Source organism: Panthera pardus, unplaced genomic scaffold (genome assembly GCF_024362965.1).
Source record: "Panthera pardus isolate Hobbes unplaced genomic scaffold, ASM2436296v1 HiC_scaffold_22, whole genome shotgun sequence".
Lineage (NCBI taxonomy): Eukaryota > Metazoa > Chordata > Mammalia > Carnivora > Felidae > Panthera > Panthera pardus.
Window position 1 is genome coordinate 5,967,083 of NW_026526788.1, and position 23,772 is coordinate 5,990,854.

Sequence of the window (23,772 nt, forward strand, 5' to 3'; positions counted from 1 at the left end):
TGGGGGGGATGGGAGGATGGCCTCCACTGCCCCCCCCCCCCCCGCCCCCCGACACCAACAGGGCACAGGACTACTGATCACTGTTTTAACAATGTCCAGATGATTCCAATGTGCAGTGGGGCAGAGTGCACTAAAAGTAAAAGTCCAATGAAACTGTAACACAGAAAAAAAGAAAAAAAAGCTGCTGGTAATGGTTCCACATGTTAAAGAAAATAAAAATTTTTTCTTTAGACAAACCTCCAAGTGAATACTCATGTTCAGACTCAAGCAAAATAGTCTATAGTGTATATACAAAGATATAAAAATGCCTAATAAATCCTGAATCCCGTTAATGGACTTTTAATTCTTATAGGTATAATATTCCCTTTTTTTGGTATGTCAATTAACCCCTTGTGGATAATACAGGCTGGAGATGCATGTTCCAGTCAATCATCACATACAGAAATGAACTAAAATTACTTAATCTTTTAGAAACAAAATCAAGGATTCACAAACTATGGCATTTTATTTCAGAGCCTTTGCTTACATTTGTACAATATATTACATAATTCTTCATTGTTTGCAGATCCTAATATATACTTTATAGCTTTTATTCTATAAGCTTTTTCTTCAACGTTTTGCTGTCAACAAATCTTTACAGTCCTGTACAAATTTGAATAACTTGAAACCATTTTCAACAAAATTAGTTACTGTAAGCACACACTACAAGACTGAAAATGCTTTTCTTAGAAAAGTTGAATGTAAAGGATTCTGACACGTTAGCATCTACAACAAAACGCTTCGAAATTCTCACATGTCGTATTGCCAGAAAACAAATAAAACATGCCAGCCCCATCCAAAAAAAGTACACAGAACTACAATTAAAACGGTAAAACAGTCTGTACAGTAAAGTACTGTGTATTAACAGTGCCAGGTATTAAATAGCTTGAATGAACACATCCGCAATATACAAATGTCTTACAAAGGTGTAGAATTAAATACAAGTGCCAAACAGAACAGAGATTGGAATCATACAACATAAAGTCAATACAAGTGAAAACAAGTTTGCGTTCATTTTGGATTTTATACAAGGCATTTAATTTTATAGGCCTACCACCCCGATTAGCTATTTATACTTAAAATAACAACCATCCTTCTGAGACAGTTCATATCAACAACCTGGAACCATACTAATACAGTTTACTTGTTCCTGAAGTCCTCTTGTTGTAGCTCATAATAAAATAAGCAATACAAATGAATTATCTGTATTTAAGGAAAAAGAAACATTTACAAGAAAACACAAAAATATAACTGTTATAATTCATTATGAATAAATATACACTTTGAACTGGCTAAGTACAATCTTTATACATTGTTTAAGATTTAATACAGTTTATTAGCCATTTTCTTTTTTCACACAATGTATTATATCAAAATTAAAAAAAAATACTGATTTATAGAAAAATGGCAAAGTACAGTAGTTCCATTCCAATTTGAAGGGGCATGAAAAGCCACTGCAAGACCTTTTAGCCTAATTCAAACCTGTAAACATGTTCAGTCTTTTTTTAAAGAGAATCTTCAATATTTGGTTACCAGGATTGATGTCTAATATCCTGTTAACTGCAGGTTTGGAATTTATTACATGTGCTTGACTTATACAATTAAAGCCACCCTAAGGTGACTTGCTTTAAAAAACAATTAGCTCGTACAAATGAAAATAGGTTCGTATTTTTTCATAAATAAATGGAAAAATATCAAATGTTCCAGCTTTAACAAAATACAAGGGAATACATATACAGTAAGTTATCTTGACATGTTCCGGCCCACCTAACAATTATGCTTACTGTATTGTCTCTACAGGCAGTGAAAAGCCTCCATTTGCCACAGTGGAAGGCCTTCAAGTTACCAGACACACAATTCCCAGACAAGTTGGAAACAATTATTGCTTGAGGAAAAGCAGTTCATTGTACTTTTTCTTCATAAAAAAAGTGCACTTAAGTGCCAAGTCAGCTTGTCAAGAAACAATTTTTAAATATAAAATAGTGCTTGTCTGATTTTTTTTTGTGCCACTGTGCAGTATAAAAAAAGACGTGGCCCTCAACAGCCATTAAGTGCAAAGTGCTTTAGCAAGTCCTGCTGTCACCTGCACTCAACTGACATTCCATTTTGTGATGCGCTGGACATTGACGGTTCAGCTAACGTTAACATAACAGCAGCTGTTATGGAACTGGATGAAGGGGAAGAAGAGGATGAGGACGTAGCAGCACCTGAAGAAAGGGGAAACCAAACCAAAGGCTTAATAAACGTACATACGACAACAGAGAGAAAGAAAACACCAGCCCCGTAAGCTAAAAGCCTGTCGTATTCTCTGAAATCACTCAAGCCTGCAAGAGCAGTCCGAAGGTCACAATGCCATGATGTAAAGAAAGGAAAAACCAGTGTACCTCAAGTAGCTCTAGACAGTCCTGAAATACAGAGTTAAGGAAAAGGGACAGATCAGGGAATGCCGCTCCCACACAGATCATATTAGGAAAAAACCAATTGTGCACGCAGTCTATTAAGACACGGAAATAAAACCAAGAATCGACTTTGCAACAGTGAGACAAACATCGAAAAGAACTTTGAATCCAATAAGAAAAAGTGGTAATCCACCCAAAAATCTTTTCCTTCCTCCTAGTTCCTGCATCTTTCTGTGTTTAGAGTTTCTTACAAATTTAAATGGTGATGAGAGTGATTCTTAGCGTTGGAACAAAAGGGTCCACAGCTTGACTACTGCTTTTTCCTGCACTTCGCATACAAAGCAAATGACACATCCGTTAGTTTCTTCAGGGAAATTCTCTCATTGTTATAAGTCAATATTTTTTAAAGTTTATTTCTTTTTGAGAGAGAGAGAGAGAAAGAGAGAGAGCGAGCGAGCCCATGGAAGCACAGTGGGGAGGGGCAGAGAGAGCGAGAGTGAGACAGAATCAGAAGCAGGCTCCAGGCTCCAAGCTGTCAGCACAGAGCCCGATGTGGGACTCAATCTCACAAACCGTGTGAGATCATGACCTAAGCTGAAGTCAGATGCTTAGCCCACTGAACTACCCGGGTGCCCCTATAAATCAATATTTGAAAAACAAAATGTTTTAAGGAATACATGCACAAGGTAAAAGAAATTCCTTCAGTATAGGAATATAAAGTGGAAAAGCAAATCTCTGCCTCATGAAAACCCTCGTAAGTCCTCCAAATTTCACTTCCCTGTTGTTACCAGTTGCTTCAGTCTTCAAAACTCTAGTAGAGGTGCTGGCAAATTACTGCCCCAAGGCCAAATCTGGCCCACCTGTTGTTTGTTTGGCATAAAAAAGGTGATTTTATTAAAAGCACTGGGACAGGCCCATGGGCAGAAAGAGCTGCCTCAACTGTTTCTGATAAGAAAAATTTATTGGAAGGGTGCCTGGCTGGCTCAGTTGTCAGAGTGTGTGGCTCTTGATCTCGGGGTTGTGACTTCAAGTCCCACACTGGGTGCAGAGATTACTTAAATAAACTATATATATATATATATAAAACTTATTGAAACACAGCCACGCCCATTTGTTTACCTCCTGCCTATGGTAGATTTTACACCTACAATGGCAGGGTCAAATGTTCTAAGGAGGCCCCTTGGCCCACAAAGGCCAAAATATTTATTAACTGTCTCTACAGAAAATGTTCCAATCCCTGTTCTAGAGGAATGTCCTCTCCAGCCTCTAGAGATAGGATATGCAAATTTAACATGTGTAGCTATAACCTTACTTTGAAAATGTAAGTAGAAGCACTACAGTATAGTGTTTGACTTTTGATTTTTTATTTTTTTAATTAATTTATTTATTTATTTTTTATTTTTAATATGAAATTTACTGTCAAAGAGACAGAGCACGCAGGCAGGGGAGGCGCAGAGAGAGAGGGAGACACAGAATCCAAAGCAGGCCGAGGCTCTGAGTTGTCAGCACAGAGCCTGATGCAGGGCTTGAACTCGAAAACCATGAGATCATGACCTGAGCCAAAGTCAGACACTTAAGTGACTGAGCCACCCAGCCACCCCTCTTGATTATTTTTTTTAACACTTAACAACTTACCTTAGGAGACTGTTCCATACTGGTACATATATACATCTACCTCTTTTTCTTTTCAAAGTTGAATAGTATTCCATTATATTTATGAACTTTAACTTATTTAATTCTAGTGTCTTCCTGTTGCTAACAACAATATAATAAATATTTTGAGCGTTACAAATAAAATTTTAAATGTCTACTTCTTTTTATTCCTTGCAATGTATCACTTGATAATACAATTTAAATAATTTCTATCTGTTATTATAAATATTACCATGACAAACTTCTTTATCATCACATATTTCTCCTTGGGACCTATTCTTAGAACCGGAATTAGCTAGTTCTCCAAATACATAGTCAAACTGTTTTCCATTATAATTGTGCCAATGCTTCCAGCAATGCATAAAATATAAATTTCACCGTATTTTCCTAGCACTGGTTTCAATTATACTTTTTTTTTTTTTTTTTTGGCTAGGAATAGTACCCTATTTGATTTGCATTTCTTTGAACAGCTGAGATAGTCATTTTCCACTGATATTTTAAATAGTATTTAGGAACTGACTTTTACTGCTAACTCCCCAGGGAAGGCATCCATTTATAAGAATCACTTGCTACAGAGAACCTATGGTGACCACACATACAAACACTGTTTCAGAGGAGCTGTTTCTGGGTAGACATCTTACTACATGAAAACACTCTAACAAGGCTTAGGCGATGGAAGAATAAGGAGCGCTGGCACAAGAATTTAAATAGTATGCTTATAGTTGATTTTTAATTATTTTTAAATGGTTACGTATCAGGGGAGGGGCGCCTAGGCGGCTGCTCAGTCGATTAAGCATCGGACTCTTGATTTCAGCTCAGGTTATGATCTCATGGTTCGCAGGATCGAGCCCCGCACTGGGCTCTGTGCTGATAGTGTGGAGCCTACATGGGAATCGCTTTCCCTCTCTCTCTCTGCCCCTCCCCTGCTTGTGTGTGCATTCTCCCTCAAGATAAACTTAAAAAAAAATGGTTACCTATCAAATAAAACCCTGATCCCCTTCCTTTGACAGAATGCTTCTGTATATACTTTCTATATATTAACACTTAATTTCTTTTCGAATCACTCCATGACCCAGACTTTCAGTCTCTCCACAAATTAAAAAGCCTAGACAAAGGTGGAGAGGTATAGGACTTATCACAACCGCAGAAAAGGGAACGAAGAACATTCTTCAGAAGAAAAAGAAAATGAAAACCAAAGTGCTTTGATTTTCATCAGAGAATGGGAGCAGTGGAAACAGAGGACGGTCGGGGAGGCATAATCATAAGCTTGCAATGACTTTGTCCCCCCACCTCCGCCCCTAGGGTCCCCTTTCTCTGTTCCCTTCATAGCAAACGTGAGATTTTTCCTAGAGAGTCACGATTTCTACTTCCTTGCCTCCCCCTCTCTTCTGAATCAGCTTTAGACCAGCTTCTGCACCTCCACAGCTCACAGTACATGCTCTCAAAAAGGCCACCGATGATTCCAGCATGGCCCAGCCACTGACCGCTTTGCTGGCCTTTCAGCAGCATTTGGCACAGATGACCACCGGCCTCCTCAACTCTTGGCCACCTTCATCGGTTTTCTTCATTCAAGGCTACTCCTCATGTCTTGCTAGTCTTCTCCCTCTCAGCCCTACTTGTAAAAGCTGGCTTGCCCCAGCTCTCCTTCTCTTGTACCCACATTCGTCTTCCAGGTGATCTACTCAAGTACTGGGGCTTAACAAACCGCTTACAGTTAACTACTGTATTATGGCCAGGCAATGACTTAAAAATTTGCTCTCTAGTCCTGCCTTCCCGCTGAGCTACACGCTTACGTACCCCACTGTCTACCTGGCATCCCACTTGGATGCCTACTAGGCATTTCAAAAAGTAACATGGTGAAAACAAAACGTCTGATCCTGTGTTCCTCAACCCACAATGTTACCTTTTCTAGGTCCTCCTAGGTTTCCAAAGTCAGCACCAAGTAGCCATTTGTTCCTGCTGGAAACCTACAAATCATCTCAATTCCTCTTTGCTTCACCCACACCATATCCATCAGCGAGCGCTATGAACACGGACTGCTCTCCATCTTCCCTGCAAGTACCCCAGTCAAGGCACTGTCGCCCGCTCCCCAGAGCCACTGTGATGGGCTTCCTAATCGACACTGCTTCCTTCTACCCCTGCCCCTCTAGAGTCTGCTTTCTACACAGCAGACAGTGATCTTTAAGTACTATGAATAGACCATGTCATTTCTCTGTTTAAAACTTTGAAACAGCTCTCTGTCTCACTTAGAATAAAATCTCCACCCCTCATCCTTGCCTATAAGGCCCCACAGGAGTCGGCCTCTGCCTACCTAGCTGATGTTTCCACTGCTTTCACCACAATGATTTTCTTCCTGCTTCCAAAAGGCACCAAATGTATCCCCTCATAGCAGATGTTCTCACCCTGGGGTGATTTTGCACCCTAGAGGATACCTGAAAAATGTCTCGAGACATTTTTGGTTGTCACAACTGTAGGTTGCTGCTGGCATCCAGTGGGTAGAGGCCAGCAATGCTGCTAAGCATCCTGCGGTGCACAGACCTCTCCCCGCCCCCCCTACCCTGCCCACCCCCCTGTCAGCAAAGACTTACCCAGCCCCAAAATGTCAAAAGTTCCAATACTGTTTTCTCTGCCCAGGACTCTTTTATGGACCGAGCACCGTGTCTCCCCAAATTTCTATGCTGAAGCCCTAACTTCCAATGTGACAGTATCTGGAGATAAGCAATACGTTTCCTGTTGTTTAAGACCCCAGTCGTGGTACTTCGTTATGGCAGCCCTGGCAGACTAAGAGAACTCTTTTCCCCCAGATTTAACTTCTCTCGCTTCCTCTGGTCATTCAGGTCTCAATGAACATGTCCTGATCATTTGTAACCTAACACAACCCATTCAATCTCTGCCTTAACATTACTCTCTTCACAGTGCTGTTCACTATCTGAAATCTTACTTGTTTTGTTTTTCAAAGCAGACTATCTATAAACTCCATGAAAGTGAACATTGTGACCTGTGACTTGAGATCATTTTTTCTTTAAATTCTTCCCCATTTTATAGATGAGGAAAATAAGGCAGAGCGATTAAAGAACTTGCCCGAAGACCCAGACATAAACTCACACGAATCTAACTGTGGGGTCATAGACTGCTGGTTTAAGTAAAGGAAGGTTAACACTTACTTTCTCTCTCTTTCTTCTTTAAACGCTTTCTCCTCCGATCAATGGAAGCTACTTCAGATTTTAATGACAGATAATGTTTTCTGATTTCCTGAAGTTTCTCTTGAAGAATTGTGATGCGTTCAGCACTTGTCATATTTTCCAAGTCCGCTGTGAATTTAAAACTTTCATCAGTATGTAGTATGGTTGTAGAAAAATGTCAAGACAGATAAACTAAAACCAAGGCTTGTGAGCATTTGTTTCCCTGAGATTTTTTTTTCTAGCTAGAACATGAGAAGCTATGCCTACATAAGGGCACCTGGCTGGCTCAGTTAGTGGAGCACGTGAGTCTTGATCTCATGGTTGTAGGCTCTAGCCCCACACTGGGTTTAGAGATTACTTAAAAATAAAATCTTTAGGGGTGTCAGGGCGGTTCAGTGGGTTAAGCCTCTGACTCTTGATTTCAGCTCAGGTTATGATCCCAGAGTCATGGATCAGCCCCGAGTCAGGGTCCATGCTGAGTGTGGAACCTGCTTCAGATATTCATTCATTCTCTTTCATTCTCTCTCTCTTTCTCTTCCTTCCCTCCCTCCCTCTCCCCTACATGCATGCTGTCTCTCTCCCTCTCTCAAAAATGTAAATAAATAAATAAAATAGGGGCGCCTGGGTGGCTCAGTCGGTTAAGTGTCCAACTCTGGCTCAGGTCATGATCTCAGTTTGTGGGTTCAAGCCCCACGTTGGGCTCTGTGCTAACAGCTCAGAGTCTGGAGCCCACTTAGGAGTCTGTGTCTCCCTCTCTCTCTGCCCCTCCCCTGCTTGTACTCTCTCTCTCAAAAATAAATAAACATTAAATAAATAAATACACACATACATACATACACACATACATAAAATAATCTTTTTAAAAAAGGTATGCCTATATATGCCAGGTACATAATACATGCATGTTATCTATTGAACGTATGCATGTGTAGAATTAAAAACCTTATAACCTAAACATGCATGCTAAAAATTCCTCATTCATATACAGTATCACCACAATGTATCACTAAAACTTATACTTGGAAAGACACCAAAATGTTAAAATTGAATATATTTTTGAATGTCAGGACTGTGGATAAATTTTTCTCTTTTGGCCTCTTTTTGTTCTTTCTTTAGATTTTTATGAGTATGTGTAATGTGTGGTTGTTTGGTTTTTTTTTTTAGTATATATAACTTTTAAGTTGTAGGAAAATTTTTAAAAGCTCTAAAGAGCAGTTTTCAATTTCCTAAGAATATCTCCGTGTGTGAGAAACGCTGGGATAATCTTTTTTCGAAAAGTGTTTATTACGGAGATTTCTCACATAAACAAAAGTATAGAGAATATAGAATAATGGAGTCCCATATACCACCACCCAGCTTCAGTGATTAGCAATTATGGCAAATCTTGTCTTATTTATACCCCATCTACTCCCACCCCCAAGACTAGGTTGTTTTAAAGCAAATTTCTAATATCATATCATAAATATCTACTCAATGTTGGCATCTGCCTGAATTGCCTTAAAATTTTTCTGTTAGCAATTTGTTTATTCAAATCAAGATCCAAATATGCTCTCGACACTACAACTGGTCATGATGTCTCAAGTTTGGTTACAGCCTCTTTTTCAGAGGGATTAGCCTCAAAATTACTAGGCTGAAGCTTCTTCCTCTTACTAGGTATCACTTACACATCTGAAAACTCCATTTGTAAACTTTGGGTAGTCGATTACTGGGTTCCTTGAGATCAGGATCCTTGTCACCATTCTTTCCACATTTTCCCGGGGACTGTGTCCTGGCCGGAGATTTGGTACTGTGAGACTTCATTCCAGTAGAAACTGATTTGACTGACTGAGTCTTCGTTACACTTTCCCCAGCAGAAAGTTCTTCGCTATCACTACTGTTTGCTGAAATAAAAGTAGAAAGAAAAGCGTGAGTAAACAGAAAAGTAACAAAAAATTTGTCACAGACTTTAGTGAAAAATTAATTTTAAAATTAACTGCATGACTTTATTACTCAAATAAATACCTTGCTTTATAGACCCTGCCTAGAAACCTGGAAAATTGTCATGTATAAATACAGTAGCATCTCAGTTTAGGAAAACAAAACCAAAACCAAAAAATGCTTCTTACCTGAATTGCCAATAATAATTTTTTTTTAAAAAACATTCAAACTAATCTTCCGTTATACCTGGTAGACTATCAAATGTATCATAATTATAGATTTCAATGGCTTTTTATTCTATTAGATTACTATATATAAAATAGAATACAGCATCTTTTTAAGTGACTCATTGTAGCAACTTAATTTTCACATTTTGGGTTGTATACAGAACCCAGGTACATGTAACACTTTTTCTACTCCTCTGGCCACAAGCAAACAATGAAAGATAATCATGAAATTCCTTAAAAAAACTTCTTTGGGAATGAACTCTAAACTTTGATGTGTACAATGATTTTTTTCCTTAAGTAACTCCTACGTCGTAGCTTGTGGACTAAAATAAACCATCAGTTATACTCTGGTAAATATATTCACTATGAAGATTTCACAAATCTGCAAAATAATTATGTTACAACTGCCTTTGCTGATTAAAGCCTCGGTACTGGAACAGAAAGGCTTAACCTTGACTGTTTAACCATGTGAATGAGTAGATGATGGGATTGATTATTTCCATGGATTACCTTTCTGGATACAAAGTATTATCTTAGATTCCATGAGTTAGTTCAACTTTACTAAATTTTTCTCAGAGAATGGCTTCCTCATTCTGATTTATCAAGCCTTAAGCCCAATAATTAAAATGGGAGAATACAATTAACTGTTACTGCTACAGAACAGTGTTTGAATACAATTAAATATACCCACTATACCGCTAAATTATAGGAACACATTAACTGACTCGTTGAAGAGGAGCCCTCCTAGGATCTGTCATTAAATGGTAAAGTCTTGAAGACAAAAACATCACTGTGTAGTAACACTTTAAATATCCTGTTGGTTATTCCAAATAATTGGTGATCAATTTGGCATGTATTGATTGATTCTTTATCTACTAACAGCTACCCCAAAAAAGGCACAGTCGGGCTCTCAAAGCCTGACAAGTATTCTAGATAGGAAAGGTAGACAGCAACTCCTCCCACTGTGGTGTTTTGAGAATGAAGAAACTCCACCACTCCTTTACACACATCTCGAAAGGATCCCCCCCAATCCCCCCACTGCTGCTCTGGAAGCCCTGGCAACTGCTAGCTAAGCCACCCAAGGCTTGGCCCCGCTCTGATGCAGTGGTCTGCCTCAGCCCGGCTTTCACGGCCTTGCTGAGCACAGCCGCCCGGGGCCCCGAGGGACGCCATATTCACCGCCTGGAAGTCATATGGGCTCAGCAGAACCTCGGGGAGCTGGCCGCATAACCCTTTTCTGCACTGAAGTGCAGCCAAGCCGGCCGATAGCAAAGGTCAGGCAGTGGAGGTGGCAGGAGTCTCCTGGAAGAGCAGCAGGAGGTCAGTGTGGGGCACCTGAAAAAAAATTCTTTACATATTTTCTGCTTCTCACTTTGTCTACAAAAGAGAGATTAAATGTGCAGCTCTCAGGAGAAATACAGTATATAAATTCCTGCTGGTCAACAAACAGAGCCATTACTAAAGTTCAATCTTTAGTACTCCTTCTAGCTGCTCTTGGGACACAGAGTTTGGGGCACGAACGACAAAAGTGACAGACTGGACTTGTTGGAGGTACAGCTCTAAGGCTACCTGGATTGTTCTCTTCCAGTCTGATTTTGCCTTGAAGAATTACAAAGCAATCAATTTCACTGTAATAAAAATAATATATAATTGAAGCATTTTCAATTATATGTGATACATACAATGGCAATTGGAAAAACCGTGGGACATAAAACTAACAAAGATGTTGAGTTTACATTACACTGGCTATTATTTTCAAAAGGATTACCTGGTCATTCATCAGCAATCAATACCACTGCTGAATAACACCAGACTGCTTAATCCTAGAGTTTACCTAGGATCAGAAGACTTCTGTGTGATTTTTTTGATGGTAGAGACAAAAATCAAAATCTTTAACTATCCCATATCCTGAATGCCCCTTTCTTAATGGGGGGGGGGGGAGGGGGGGGTGGGGGTGGGGGGGAGGGGAAACATATCCGCCATTATTTTTATACATAAATAATTAGAGGTTTCACACTTACTGCCTTTTCCCTTTTTTTTGTTGTTTACCACTGCTGCTTTATGGCTTCGCTTCTGCTTTTTTGATGAACTTCCTCCTCCCTGAGATTCTTTCCCTCTTTTCTGACCTGTACAGGCTACGATGGAAAAGAAATGATTAAGTAACACAAAATAAAATCAAGCTTTCCTAGGTATAAATTAATCTCACATTTTAGAAGCATAGAACAATTCTCAAACTATGCATGTTCTTTATGAGCTTTACAAATTATCATAGAATTACTATAATTTTTAGAATGAATTTTCATTAATTGAATTATTACACATAATAAAAGAGTTTTAAAAAAGCAAATAAAGTATGCACATCCTTCTTAGAAAAATCAGATACAAACTAAAAATAGTTCTCAATATAGAACTGGGAGTTTATGAGTCTAGTAACTCCAAAAACAGGTAAATGATGAAAATAAAAACTGAAATTTGCGAAAATTCAATAGAACCAAAATATTAAGATTTAGTCACAGATGAAAACATTAATGATATAGCTTACAGTGATATTAACAACTTTAAAATATCATCATATTAATGGGATAAATTTTAGTAGTAATTCACACTTAGCTGTTTTACCAATTTATTTCTTTTTTTTTTTTTTTTTTTTTAATTTTTTTTTTTTCAACGTTTTTTATTTATTTTTGGGACAGAGAGAGACAGAGCATGAACGGGGGAGGGGCAGAGAGAGAGGGAGACACAGAATCGGAAACAGGCTCCAGGCTCCGAGCCATCAGCCCAGAGCCTGACGCGGGGCTCGAACTCACAGACCGCGAGATCGTGACCTGGCTGAAGTCGGACGCTTAACCGACTGCGCCACCCAGGCGCCCCACCAATTTATTTCTTTTAACAGTAACTTCACTGCCAGGGCACTGGTTAACACATATACCATTTATAAATCCAGCATAATGATCCTATGAAACGTTTCAACTTCTTGGTAGGAAATTATCCCGAAACTTCATAAATGTCTTCCTTTTCTTCAAGGACTAGCCCACATCCTACATCTTCACTAAGACTTTCCATGACCGGCCAGGCTTCATGGCTTGACAACTACTCCAAGCTATAGTTTCAGTACATTTTTCTCTATACTATTAACTTGGTCCACAGCATCTACTGTGTTTCTATGTATTTCTAATTATATATATATATCGTCTACCAGACTATCTTTTCCGGAGATTAATAAAGTCCTGTTTCTATTCAGTACAATGAAATACTATACTGTATACTACTATAGTATTAAAATACTATAATGACATGATACAGATGTGATAAAAATTATGGCATGTTTGCTACAAAAAATATTTCTTAGTCCTGTTACCAACGATAATATCAGTCGAGTATATAAGACATGGCTTCCTTGGTCAAAAACGGAATAGGCCATTAACTGTTTTGTTTGCAACTTCTAGACTGTTTTTTAATTACATCTTAGCAATAACTTCTTCTAAAGCTATTTTAATATAACAACTTAAATAAAACACAAAGAAGGTGATGAAGATAATGACTATATTGAAGCACAGAATCTTAAAAATAATTGTCAGGTTTCTCCCTAAAAGAGTTTTAATTCTGAAGCTTTCAGCTGCAAGAAATGAAGAGTAATGGAAGCCACTGGATGTAAGTAAGTAAATGTAAGCCAACTGGAGGGAAATCCTAAATCTAAATTGTAAAATTTACATTTTTACTTTTGACACAATGTGAATTCTCTGGTATCAGTAGACAAATTTCTTAAAATAAGGCCATATGAAATAAATGCTTAAGAATTTCTTTCTTTTAAAAAAAAAATTTTTTTTTAACGTTTATTCGTTTTTGAGAGACATAGACAGAGACAGAGACAGAGCGAGCATGAGCAGGAGAGGAGCACAGAGAGAGGGAGATACAGAATCTGAAGCAGGCTCCAGGCTCTGAGCTGTCAGCACAGAGCCTGACACGGGGCTCGAACCCACGAACTGCGAGATCATGACCTGAGCCGAAGTCGGACGCTCAACCGACTGAGCCACCCAGGCGCCCCAAGAATTTATTTCTAAAGAGAGATCAATTCTCTCTTTGCTCTGGTATAGCAGATGGTCTCTGTTACCCTAAATTTGGGAGTATTTCTTCTAAAGTTTCTTTTTGTTTTTAATTTATTTTGAGAGAGAGAGAGAAAGAGAGAGAAAGAGAGAGAGAGAGAGAGAGAGAGAGAGAGAGAGAGAATATCCCATGACTCACGAACCATGAGATCATGACCTGAGCCAAGACTAAGAGTTGGACGCTTAACCGACTGAGCCACCCAGGCGCCCCAGGAGTATTTCTTAAGTTGCATTCTTTTCAACCTAGTCAAGATTAAGATTCAAAAGGGCAATGCTAACCTGCTTCTATCAGAAGCTACTGTATCTCTTTTTTATGGCACACATACTGTAGCTGTATGTGTGAATGTGAAAAACCAAAGAAGATCCCAATTGCACTGCAATTATATCTTTTACTTAATATTTATTTTTTAAAAAGAAATGTTTTAAGTCAAGATTTGTGTGACAATGTTCCATCAACTGTATCTCACTAAAGCTGGAAAAAGAAAAAAAGGAAAAAAAAATTTGTGTGAGAAAATTAGGAATTAACCCACCTGATCTGTATCACATCTCTTTAAGCTTAGCTAAAAATCTCAAACTAGCATAATAAAAACCGGTATGTTACGTAACGTAAACATCTTCCTATCTTTACAGCGAAAAAGTAGGTTTCAAAGCCAACTGTCGGCGTATATTCTATTCATCTAAAGACACCTGAATGAAGTGGTCTGTAAGAAGAATGAAGACACACGAATAGCTATGGCAAAATCAAAGGGCACCAATACTTTTAAAAGTACTAATTTGGGTTTCCACTTTTAACAACTTCACGGAAAATCAAAAAAGTATTACTGGAGGGTAACATACACATTGCTCCTTCGATTTGGAAGCTATGCATCTAAGAAAGCATCAAATTCCTTTACAAACTCACACAAGTTAGTCAGGCTTGAAAATCAGTTTGACACGGTTGTCTGAGGAAAGCAGTGCCTGGACAGTTGGTTGCTCCAAACCCCTACATACAGTATTTGGTTAAGGGTGGAGGGGTCTGTCAACAAATCAAAATGTTTGTGAGAAAACGCACATCGGTTACAATTGCGAAAACAACGTTACAGATATATATTGAAGCTGCTCATGCCACATAGTCAACCAGCGTATAAGGAATCTTCAAAAAGGTGTGGATTTGGGCCTGGGTGCGTGCCCAGCACGGGCTCTGGTCCCCTGGGGATGTCACGGACAGCTCACGCACGGGACGGTAAGTCCCCCCCAAGCTTTTCAGCGCATTCGCTATCCATTACTCAAAGCACCCTTCCAACTTCCATTTTTACCACGTTCACGCAAGGACTTCACTTCTGCGCCTCGTGCTCTTAACGAGCGCTACCGCGAAGCCCTTGGAAACGTCAGAAGGTTCTACACTACGCCAACGGACACGGCTCGGCCCTCACCTCTGTCCGGGTGCTCTGGTTCCGGCTGATTGCTGCCGCTGGAGCTCACGCTGGCGTCAAAGCCTGCCGGCGAGCTGGTCCCTTCCGACTGGAGGTCCTGCAGCTCCCCCGCGACACTGTCCACCTCAATTGTGCTATCGGTCTCACTCTTGATACTGCGAACCTCTTCCTGGTTCGGGGCCAGCGGCTCCGACACGGTCACCGAAGACTGCTGCCGACCGGCTTCCGTTACAGTGACCGAGGAAGGCGACTCGGGGGTGGTAGGGGGGGTGTTGAGCACGGAGTTGCTGCCGCTGCTGGGAAATTCCGCTTTTTTGTCGGTGACCTCCGCCGGCTTCTCCTCGGCGGGCTTACTGTCGGCGCCGGCCGGCGGCGGTGTTTCCAGCTCGGCGCTGGGGGGGCAGCCCTCCTCCTCGGCCACCGGCTGCAACGAGCCCTCTGCGGACGCCTCCTCGGGGGCGGGATGGGGCGGGGAGGCTGCAGCCTCAGTGTCCGAGTCTGAAAAGAGCTCCTTCAGAGTCTTCTTCGGCCACTGTCCCTGAATGCTCGACCACACGTCTTTCCGATCTTTAGCTCTGCTGTTCTGAAGTCTCTCATCAGAGTTATTTAAAAGTTTTATCCTTTTTTCTGCCACTTCTGAAAATCCTGAATAGAAACCGGTTGTCCGTAGAGATTTTCGCTTTTCCTCCAAACCGTTGTATTTCTTCGTTGGCGTCATCTTTGTTTTTGATTTTTCGTCCTCCTCTTCATCCGAAGAGCTGTTGCTGCTGTTCTCTATGCAAAGCGATTCTTTGCTCTTGGCCTTCTCTTCCTTTTTGCCAGGCGATCCAGTTTTCAAACACTCCTCTGTAGTGCAATACCTTCTTTTACCACGTTTGACTTGAGGCTTTGAAGACTTCTCTGCGCTGTCCTTCTTACCGTCTTTTCTCTTTTTTGTGACTTCATCGTCTTCTTCATAATCCGTATCTTCAGATAATCCTTCCATATCTTTTCTTAATCTTTCTGGAGATTTTGACACCGCTTTGGAGATCACCGAATCTGCATGGACTTTGTTGTCTTCTAGCAAAGATGAACTGTTCTGTTCCTCTTTTGCAATAAGATCGTTTCTGGTATGGGTCAAATGATCGATCTTCGATTCCTCTTTGCCACTGTGGTCTCTGTCTTGAGCACCTGTCTCATCCTCCTGCTCACTGTCTTCAGCAGAACTTTCAGAAGCTAGAAAAGAAGAAACACCGGTGAGTATGATAAGGACACCAGCAGTGTCTTCCCTGTGCACGGCCCTCTCTCTCTATATTAGCCCCTATGTTTACAGTCCTCTTGGATTGCTAGGTGTCATCGTTATTTTGCAGGTGACGCAACTAAGCTTTGGAGATTTAAGACACTCACACAACGATGGTAATTTTTTTTAAGGTAGGCTTCATGCCCAGCATGAGTTGGAACTCATGACCCTGAGATCGAGACGTTAGCTGAAATCAAGAGTCTGATGCTTAACTGACTGAGGCTCCCAGGTGCCCCATGATGGTAATGTTGTGTACTGTGACCGTGGTTGTAGTTACACCACCATATATTTTTGCCAAAACACATCAAATGGTAAGCGTAAAAGTTGTGAATTTTATTGTTTGTAGGTTATACCTCAATAAAGCGGATTATGAAAAAGAAACTCCTCCAAATTTATGAGTAGAAAATAACTGCAGTCAGGATGGAATCCCGGGTTATTCTAACTTCAAAGTCTGTATATGAAATTGTAAGCTTCATTTTCAATGTAGCAATGATTAGACAAAGATTTGTGAACAATGAATTTCCAAATTGTTTTTTGTCTCTTTTTTTTTTTTTTTTTTTTTTTTTTTAAAGAGAGAGAGAGCATGAGCGGGGGAGAGGGGCAGAGGGAAAGAGAATCTCAAGCAGGTTCCACACCCAGCACAGAGCCCAAGGCGAGGCTCGATCCTATGAGCCTGAGATCAGGACCTAAGCCGAAATCAAGAGTTGAATGTTTGACTGAGCCACCCAGGTGCCCTGTTTTCTACAATGTTTTGAAGAGTAGACCCAATTAACAAGTAACTGATACATTACATAAAAATATTTACAGAATTGATTTCTTGAAAGTACATTTTAGTAAATGGATTCAACTAAGTATAAAAAGTAATTGCCTTTATCGTGATTTTAATAAAACATTTACTGTGAAACTGCTACATGCCAGATACTTTGGTACGCTTTGCATAGACTGTCTGACTCAGTCTCACAAAAACCCTATGAGGGATATATTATTATTAACCCCATTTTATAGTTTAGGAGACTAGGATGTAGAGAGGTTAAACCACTCCAAAGAGCTAGTAAAAGTAGAGAAGAAACAGAAACCTAAGGCATTTGGCTCCTGAATTTATAATTGTGACTACAACGCTACCTATGTTCTTTAGCTAAGTTTGCTACAAGTAAAAAAGAACAGACACAATTAAGGTAGTTAAAAACTTTTAAACGTTTCAATGTGTTTCTGTACAACTGAACTGTTTTAATTATCAAAGCACTGCATATATGACTAAAAACAAATGGAAACTCAATAGAAAACCAACAGCTCTTTTTCTTCCTTCCCAAGCCTCCAAAGTCTCAAAACCATGTTTTCTGATAGTATATAAGAGATGTGCTCACTTAGGAAGTTTAGCCTGCAATGAGCCATGGGTATTGTATTAATACTCCTATCTCCTGCCATACTTTCCATATATAGTTATCTTCAGTTAATTATTTAAAAAAAAATTTTTTTTAATGTTTTTATTTTTGAGACAGAGAGAGGCAGAGCATGAGCAGGGGAGGGGCAGACAGAGAGGGAGACACAGAATCCAAAGCAGGCTCCAGGCTCTGAGCTGTCAGCACAGAGCCCGACGCGGGGCTCGAACTCACGGACCGTGAGATCATGACCTGAGCCGAAGCCGGACGCTTAACTGACTGAGCCACCCAGGCGCCCCTTCAGTTAATTAAATATACTGTTTATAATATACATAAATGTGGTTCACTACAGAAAGAAGCACCACACTTGACAAACTTCCTTCCTCATAGAGCCATTTCTCCAAGCTTCCAAAAGTCCTTCCTTTTGACGGTACATCTTCCTTTTCTAAGGTTTTTTCACATTTATTTCAGTTGCTCCATGCAGGCAAGCACTCCATCCAGTTCCCTTATTCACCGAATCTCTCTATCCTGAAGACCTACTTTCTACTCCATTTAGTTTGGTGGCTCTCTGGGTCTGCTCTAACAGCTATCATCTTAGTAATTCCCTTCATTACTTTCTTTTTTGCTTTTTTATATTTATTTATTTATTCTGAGAGAGAGTGAGAGAGAGCGCGAGCATGCACAGGGGAGGGGGAGAGGGGGAGAGGGAGAGGGAGGGGGGGAGGGGGAGAGAGAGAGAGAGAGAGAGAGAGAGAGAGAGAGAGAGAGAGAGAGAGAGAGAGAGAATGAATATCCCAAGCAGGCTCTGCGCTGTCAGCACAGATCCTGATGCTGCGCTCTGTCCCACGAACCCTGAGATCATGACCTGAGCCGAAATCAAGAGATAGACGCTTAACTGACTGAACCACCCAGGCCCCCCCACCTTCACTGCTTTCTCTTGACTGAGACCCACAGGTATGTGAATTGCCCATCTTCCTCCTTCTTGGTTTATTCCCAGATTGTCTTAGAGCACATCATCTAGTACTTTCCTTAAAAAGGCACAAGGAGGTAAATATTCTTTGTCCTTACGTGTCCAAATACATCTTTACTCTCAAATTTCATCGTTTTATCGATAGTTTAACCAGGTACAGAATTCTAAGTTGAAAATTATTTTCCTTCAAAAATTTGAAGGTACTGCCCCTTGCCTCATAGTTTAAAAACACTACTTTCATTTATCTCCTCAACCATAGTGGTGGTTTTTTATTCCTGGTATTTTTAATTTCATAATAACGTACTGTGGCATGGTTCTTTATTCACGAATTTATCAGGTACCGGGTAGGCTTGTTCAATTTAAAGATTTGTGTCTGTCAGTTCTGGAGATTTTTCTTCTTCTTTTTTTTTTTTTTTTAAATTTTTTTTTTTTCAACGTTTTTTATTTATTTTTGGGACAGAGAGAGACAGAGCATGAACAGGGGAGGGGCAGAGAGAGAGGGAGACACAGAATCGGAAACAGGCTCCAGGCTCCGAGCCATCAGCCCAGAGCCTGACGCGGGGCTCGAACTCACAGACCGCGAGATCGTGACCTGGCTGAAGTCGGACGCTTAACCGACTGTGCCACCCAGGCGCCCCTGGAGATTTTTCTTCTTTTAGTTACCTGTTTATTCCTCTGTCCACCCGAGGACTATTCTAGAATGATCTTAGTGATTGGTATGTATATGGCAGACTGGGGAGGACAACCCACCACCACATATACAGCATTCTCTAAGACAGACAGAACTGCCACACTCTATATAATACAGCACGGAGTGATGAGGTACAAATCAAAAAATAAATAACGTAGTCGTGAGACAGTTCATAAGAAAACTAGGGTTTCGCTTTTTCAAAATCCAACTGCTTTTTAGTTACTTATAACCAGGCATGCTGTTCCCATGGCTTCTTGATTCCTCAGGCGGATTCTAGCAGTAATGCTGGTGTCACTCTCCCCAGCGTGAAAAACAAAGATATACACACGTGAGTATCCTCAAACCACAGTGGTGTGCGCGGTTACCTGTTCATTTCTTCCCCTCTGATTTCACTATTTACTATTCAGTATCACTCATCTTCTTACATTTCTATCACTGCTTTCTCACATTTTCTCAAAGTTTTCCTCGACTCCAAACTGTCTTTGACTGAATTTTAATTTCAATGTCTAATTCTAGGTGTTTCTTGTTCTCTGTTACTTTATCACTGTATCCCGTTCTTGTTTTACAGATGCTTACGGGTTTTCTGAGATTAATAATAACCGGAGAGAACTAATATGCTTCTTACCTTCATTATCTCTCTCCTCAAGGGTCACGCCTTCCGTCTTAGTTTCCACATTTTATGTGGGAGCTCTCCTTGACTGTTCACACTGAAGGATGACCTACTAAAACCTGACTGTATTGGTAGGGCTTATTAATGGATAAGCTTTCCATTAGGTGATTCAGCAGGGATCTAGTTTACTTGAGGGGATCTCTGGTGCCTAAGTGTGAAATATTATTCTCTAGAGATATTCAATCACTCCACAGAATTCCAACAATCACCCACCCTCTTGTTCTGTTCCCAGCTCATCTCATGCCAGGGAAGAGACTCCTAGCTACCTGTGTTCTACACTCATGGGTGGCCTCAATTTTTCTTTATATTATATGCATGTACATATACATATGCATTCATAGCAGCAATCATTTTTAAGCTGGAAATAACCTGAATGTCTTAAATTTGATCTATGGCCAAATCAAAAATAAAATTTACCACAGAAAAGAGAAAATATGAAGAAGAGAATATGTGAAATGTTACAAATATGGCACTTGTGATGGTCATTGTTGAATTATGTACAATAGGAAAAATAATGAAAATAATCTAAATACCTTTTTTCATCAAGCATTAAATAAATAGAGATACAGCCATTCAGTTGTATGAATGTGCTGATACGAAAAGATTTATCAGTTCTACTATGCCAAGCCCCCCCGAAAAGGTGGGGTTTTGTAGTGTTAATGATCCCATTTATAAAAATATCACATCTGTGCATATGTATATATATTTGTTTGGGATATGTATTAATGTGTTAATATGGAACATATTAATATATATTAATAATTATATATTACAACACACATATCATACACGTGGCATGTTAACACAATTTCTGAAATAATACACTAACAAAAATAGGGACAATAGGAGAGAACAATAGAATGCGTAAGCCAAAAAGCAGATGGATGAGAGAAAACAGACCCAAGCCAGCAGTGAGTAGAGCTGAGAAAAAACCCAATTCTCCATAGACTCTTCAATAAAAATTGGCTGTATCAGGTGACCGTGAAAATGAAAAGTGGAGGAGGCAGCTTAACATAAGGAGCATCGGGTGAACATTATTCGAAAAGCATCTAGATCCCTAGGTCCTCACCCCGTGAGGTCCAACCAACACCGTGGGTTGCCAGGTGACCACTCTTCTGGAGGTTTATTTTCTGAAGATGGTGAAGACAGGATTTCTGGCCTAGGCAATGCTAAGAACTATTGAGGGCGCAGGTACAGATGTGATGCTGAACTCAGTGGGATCAGTGGACTACAACTGCTAAGAATTTCCCCTCCTTCCTTCCCTAATCCTCAACTGGATCCTAAACGCTAGAAGACATTCTCTTACCTTCCAGTCAGGGCTGGAAGACTCTTTTCTCTGGGATGCGACTGGACTAAGAAAAAGACCTAAAGACCTGACAGTAGTCCTCTCCAAAAAATGGCCCACCCAGATTACCTTAGAGTGAAATTAACTCAAAGTTGACAAGTCCCAACCATGTGCTCAAGATTCCTAATCAGGAGAAGACAGCCAAGGAAAAAGTCCTTCATAGGGAAGAGATCAAAACAATAAAGCAGGAAAAAGCAAACTGGAAGTAGCTAACCATGCAAAAGAAGAACAAAAAATTTACAATATCCTTTGGAAAGAGCAAAACCAGAAAGGTTAAGATCTTGTACCCATCTTGAAAGAAGAGAATGGTATGAGAACATGTAGAAAATGAAGAGCTCTTGAAAATTAAAAATATACCAGCTGTCACCAAACATTACGGCAGTAAATTAAATAGTTTTTAAAAGGATAAGAGGCGGGGGCACGAGGGTGGCTTATTAATAGGTTGAGTGTCCAACTTTGGCTCAGATCATGATCTCACGGTTCGTGAGTTTGAGCCCCACGTCGGGCTCGCTTCTGCCAGCCTGTTAGCATACAGCCAGCTTTGGATCCTCTGTCTCCCTCTCTCTGCCCCTTCGCCACTTGTGCTTTTCCCAAAATAAGTATTTTTTAAATAATAAACGAAAGGATCAGAAGACAAAGTTGAGAAAATTTCCAAGAAATCAGAGAAAAAAGACCAAAGAATGAATAACCTCATCCCCAAAACGATAAACATATTAAAATATACTACAGAAAATGCAATACTGATATAATGGTAAGTCAAAAAAATCCAAAACAAAAAACAAGAGAGAACAGTAAAATGCAGAGGAAGAAATAATCAACAAAATAATTCAAGAAAAGCACCTGGAACAAAAAGGCTCAAGTTTCTAGAATGAAAAGAGCCTAGCAAGTACTCAAGACAGTGGATGAAAATATATCCACACAAGGCATAATCACCGTGAAATTTTAGGACATTAGAAACAAAGATTCCAGATTCCAAAGAGAAGCAAAAGCCAAAAAAAAAAACAAAAAACAAAAAACAAAACACCCAAAACAAAGAACAAAAAACCTAAGTGATAAAAAACACGTCACACAGAAAGAATCAGGAATTGTAAGAGCTCTGAACTTCGACCAGAAGCAACATCAGAAAAGACAGGTGAGGGGCACCTGGGTGGTTCAGTCAGTTTAGCATCTGACTCCTGATTTGGCTCAGATCATGATCTCACAGTTTTTGAGTTCAAGCTGCACATCGGGCTGTGCGCTGACAGTGCAGAGCCTGCTTGGGATTCTCTCTCCCCTTCTCTCGGCCCCTCCCCTGCTCACACTCTCTCTCTCTTTCTGAAAATAAATAAATAAACTAAAAAAAAAAAAAGACAATTGAACAATGCTAATAAAATACTGAAGGAAAACCATTCAACTCAGCTAAACCATGCACAGAATAAAGATATTCTCAGATGCACACGGTCTCTAAAAATTTGCTTTCCTTCTCACTAACTTGTTCTTAAAAAGTTACTAGAGAATACGCTCCACCACAATGAGAGTATGCCGAGGGTAAAACAGACATGAGATGCCAGAACAAAGGAATTCCAAGGGCTCCTCTGAAGAGTGATCCCTAGAATAGGATCTCCCCAGGAAGCTATCTGTGTACCAGATGCAGAAGGAAACCAGTCCTACACAGTGTCCTTTCCAAAGAAATAGCAAGGACCACCATCACTAAGATGCCTGCTGCCACCACACCGTCCGAACGCATTTAAATAGATTTAGCTTGTCTGAACAATGTGTTGATAAAACTCCAGCTCTCCCCTCTATGTCTTGCAAGATGTTATCGGGATCAGTGGACTACATCATTGTACCCAGGAGAAATGCTTTGCTCTGACCTGCACCTGAAAGCTAGAAGTTCGTTTGGTAAAGCCTAGAATCAGAAAACACAGAGCGGCTCACTATCGCCACGCTCCTGTTCGTCCTGGCTGTGGTGAGCCCCGATGTTTCCCAGAACTCCCTTCTGACCCTGCCCCACCGAATTCCCTGAGAGATGCTTCTGCGAATTCTCAGAGCAGCTGAATATGAAACCAGAATATGACCTACAGACTCCGTTCACGTAACATTCTCAGGGAGCCTTCACAGCAAGGCTTGTGCTGGCTACTCCGTGTTTTAAAAATTCATCTGCTCTTTGGAAATATGTATTTATGTTTAATATATACATATATGTTTATTCAAAAGAAAAGTTAAGGAATGATCACACTAAAATCAGGATATTAATTACTTCTGGGGCAGAAATGCAAAATTCTTTTAAATAAATGTTATTTGTTCACCACTATGGTAGACACACCAACATTCATATTGTATTACTTAGTTATAGGTCATTCTGCCTCAAATATTAATAGGCAATAATGCTATCATAAAAGAGGATCATAATAGATGCAATCAAGATAAACAAAATTTGGTATTAACAAAAAATTCAGTGTAATTTTATAGTCTAAAATTACCTAACACAAACCATGCTTTATGTGGCAACAGAAAGGACAGTACC

At 40.0% G+C, this 23,772-nt stretch overlaps 1 protein-coding gene across 6 annotated transcripts in view; it reads right to left on the bottom strand.

Moving 5' to 3' along the window:
* Window positions 1–486: 486 nt before the first annotated feature.
* The window catches only part of ARID4B (AT-rich interaction domain 4B), a 152,716-nt gene continuing 129,430 nt past the window's right edge, over window positions 487–23,772 (bottom strand). For 4 of the 6 annotated variants that reach the window (XM_053910202.1, XM_019418958.2, XM_053910203.1 and 1 more), the window contains 5 exons: window positions 14,933–16,147; window positions 11,439–11,552; window positions 8,938–9,153; window positions 7,256–7,402; window positions 487–2,246 (listed from right to left, as the gene is read on the bottom strand). In XM_053910202.1, coding sequence (XP_053766177.1) covers window positions 2,119–2,246; window positions 7,256–7,402; window positions 8,938–9,153; window positions 11,439–11,552; window positions 14,933–16,147 — 1,820 coding nt within the window. In that variant the 3' untranslated portion in view covers window positions 487–2,118. Of the gene's footprint in view, window positions 2,247–7,255; window positions 7,403–8,937; window positions 9,154–10,596; window positions 10,753–11,438; window positions 11,553–14,421; window positions 14,536–14,932; window positions 16,148–23,772 lie in introns of those variants that run through there. The other 2 variants (XR_002072301.2, XM_019418959.2) reach the window with 2 other exon arrangements.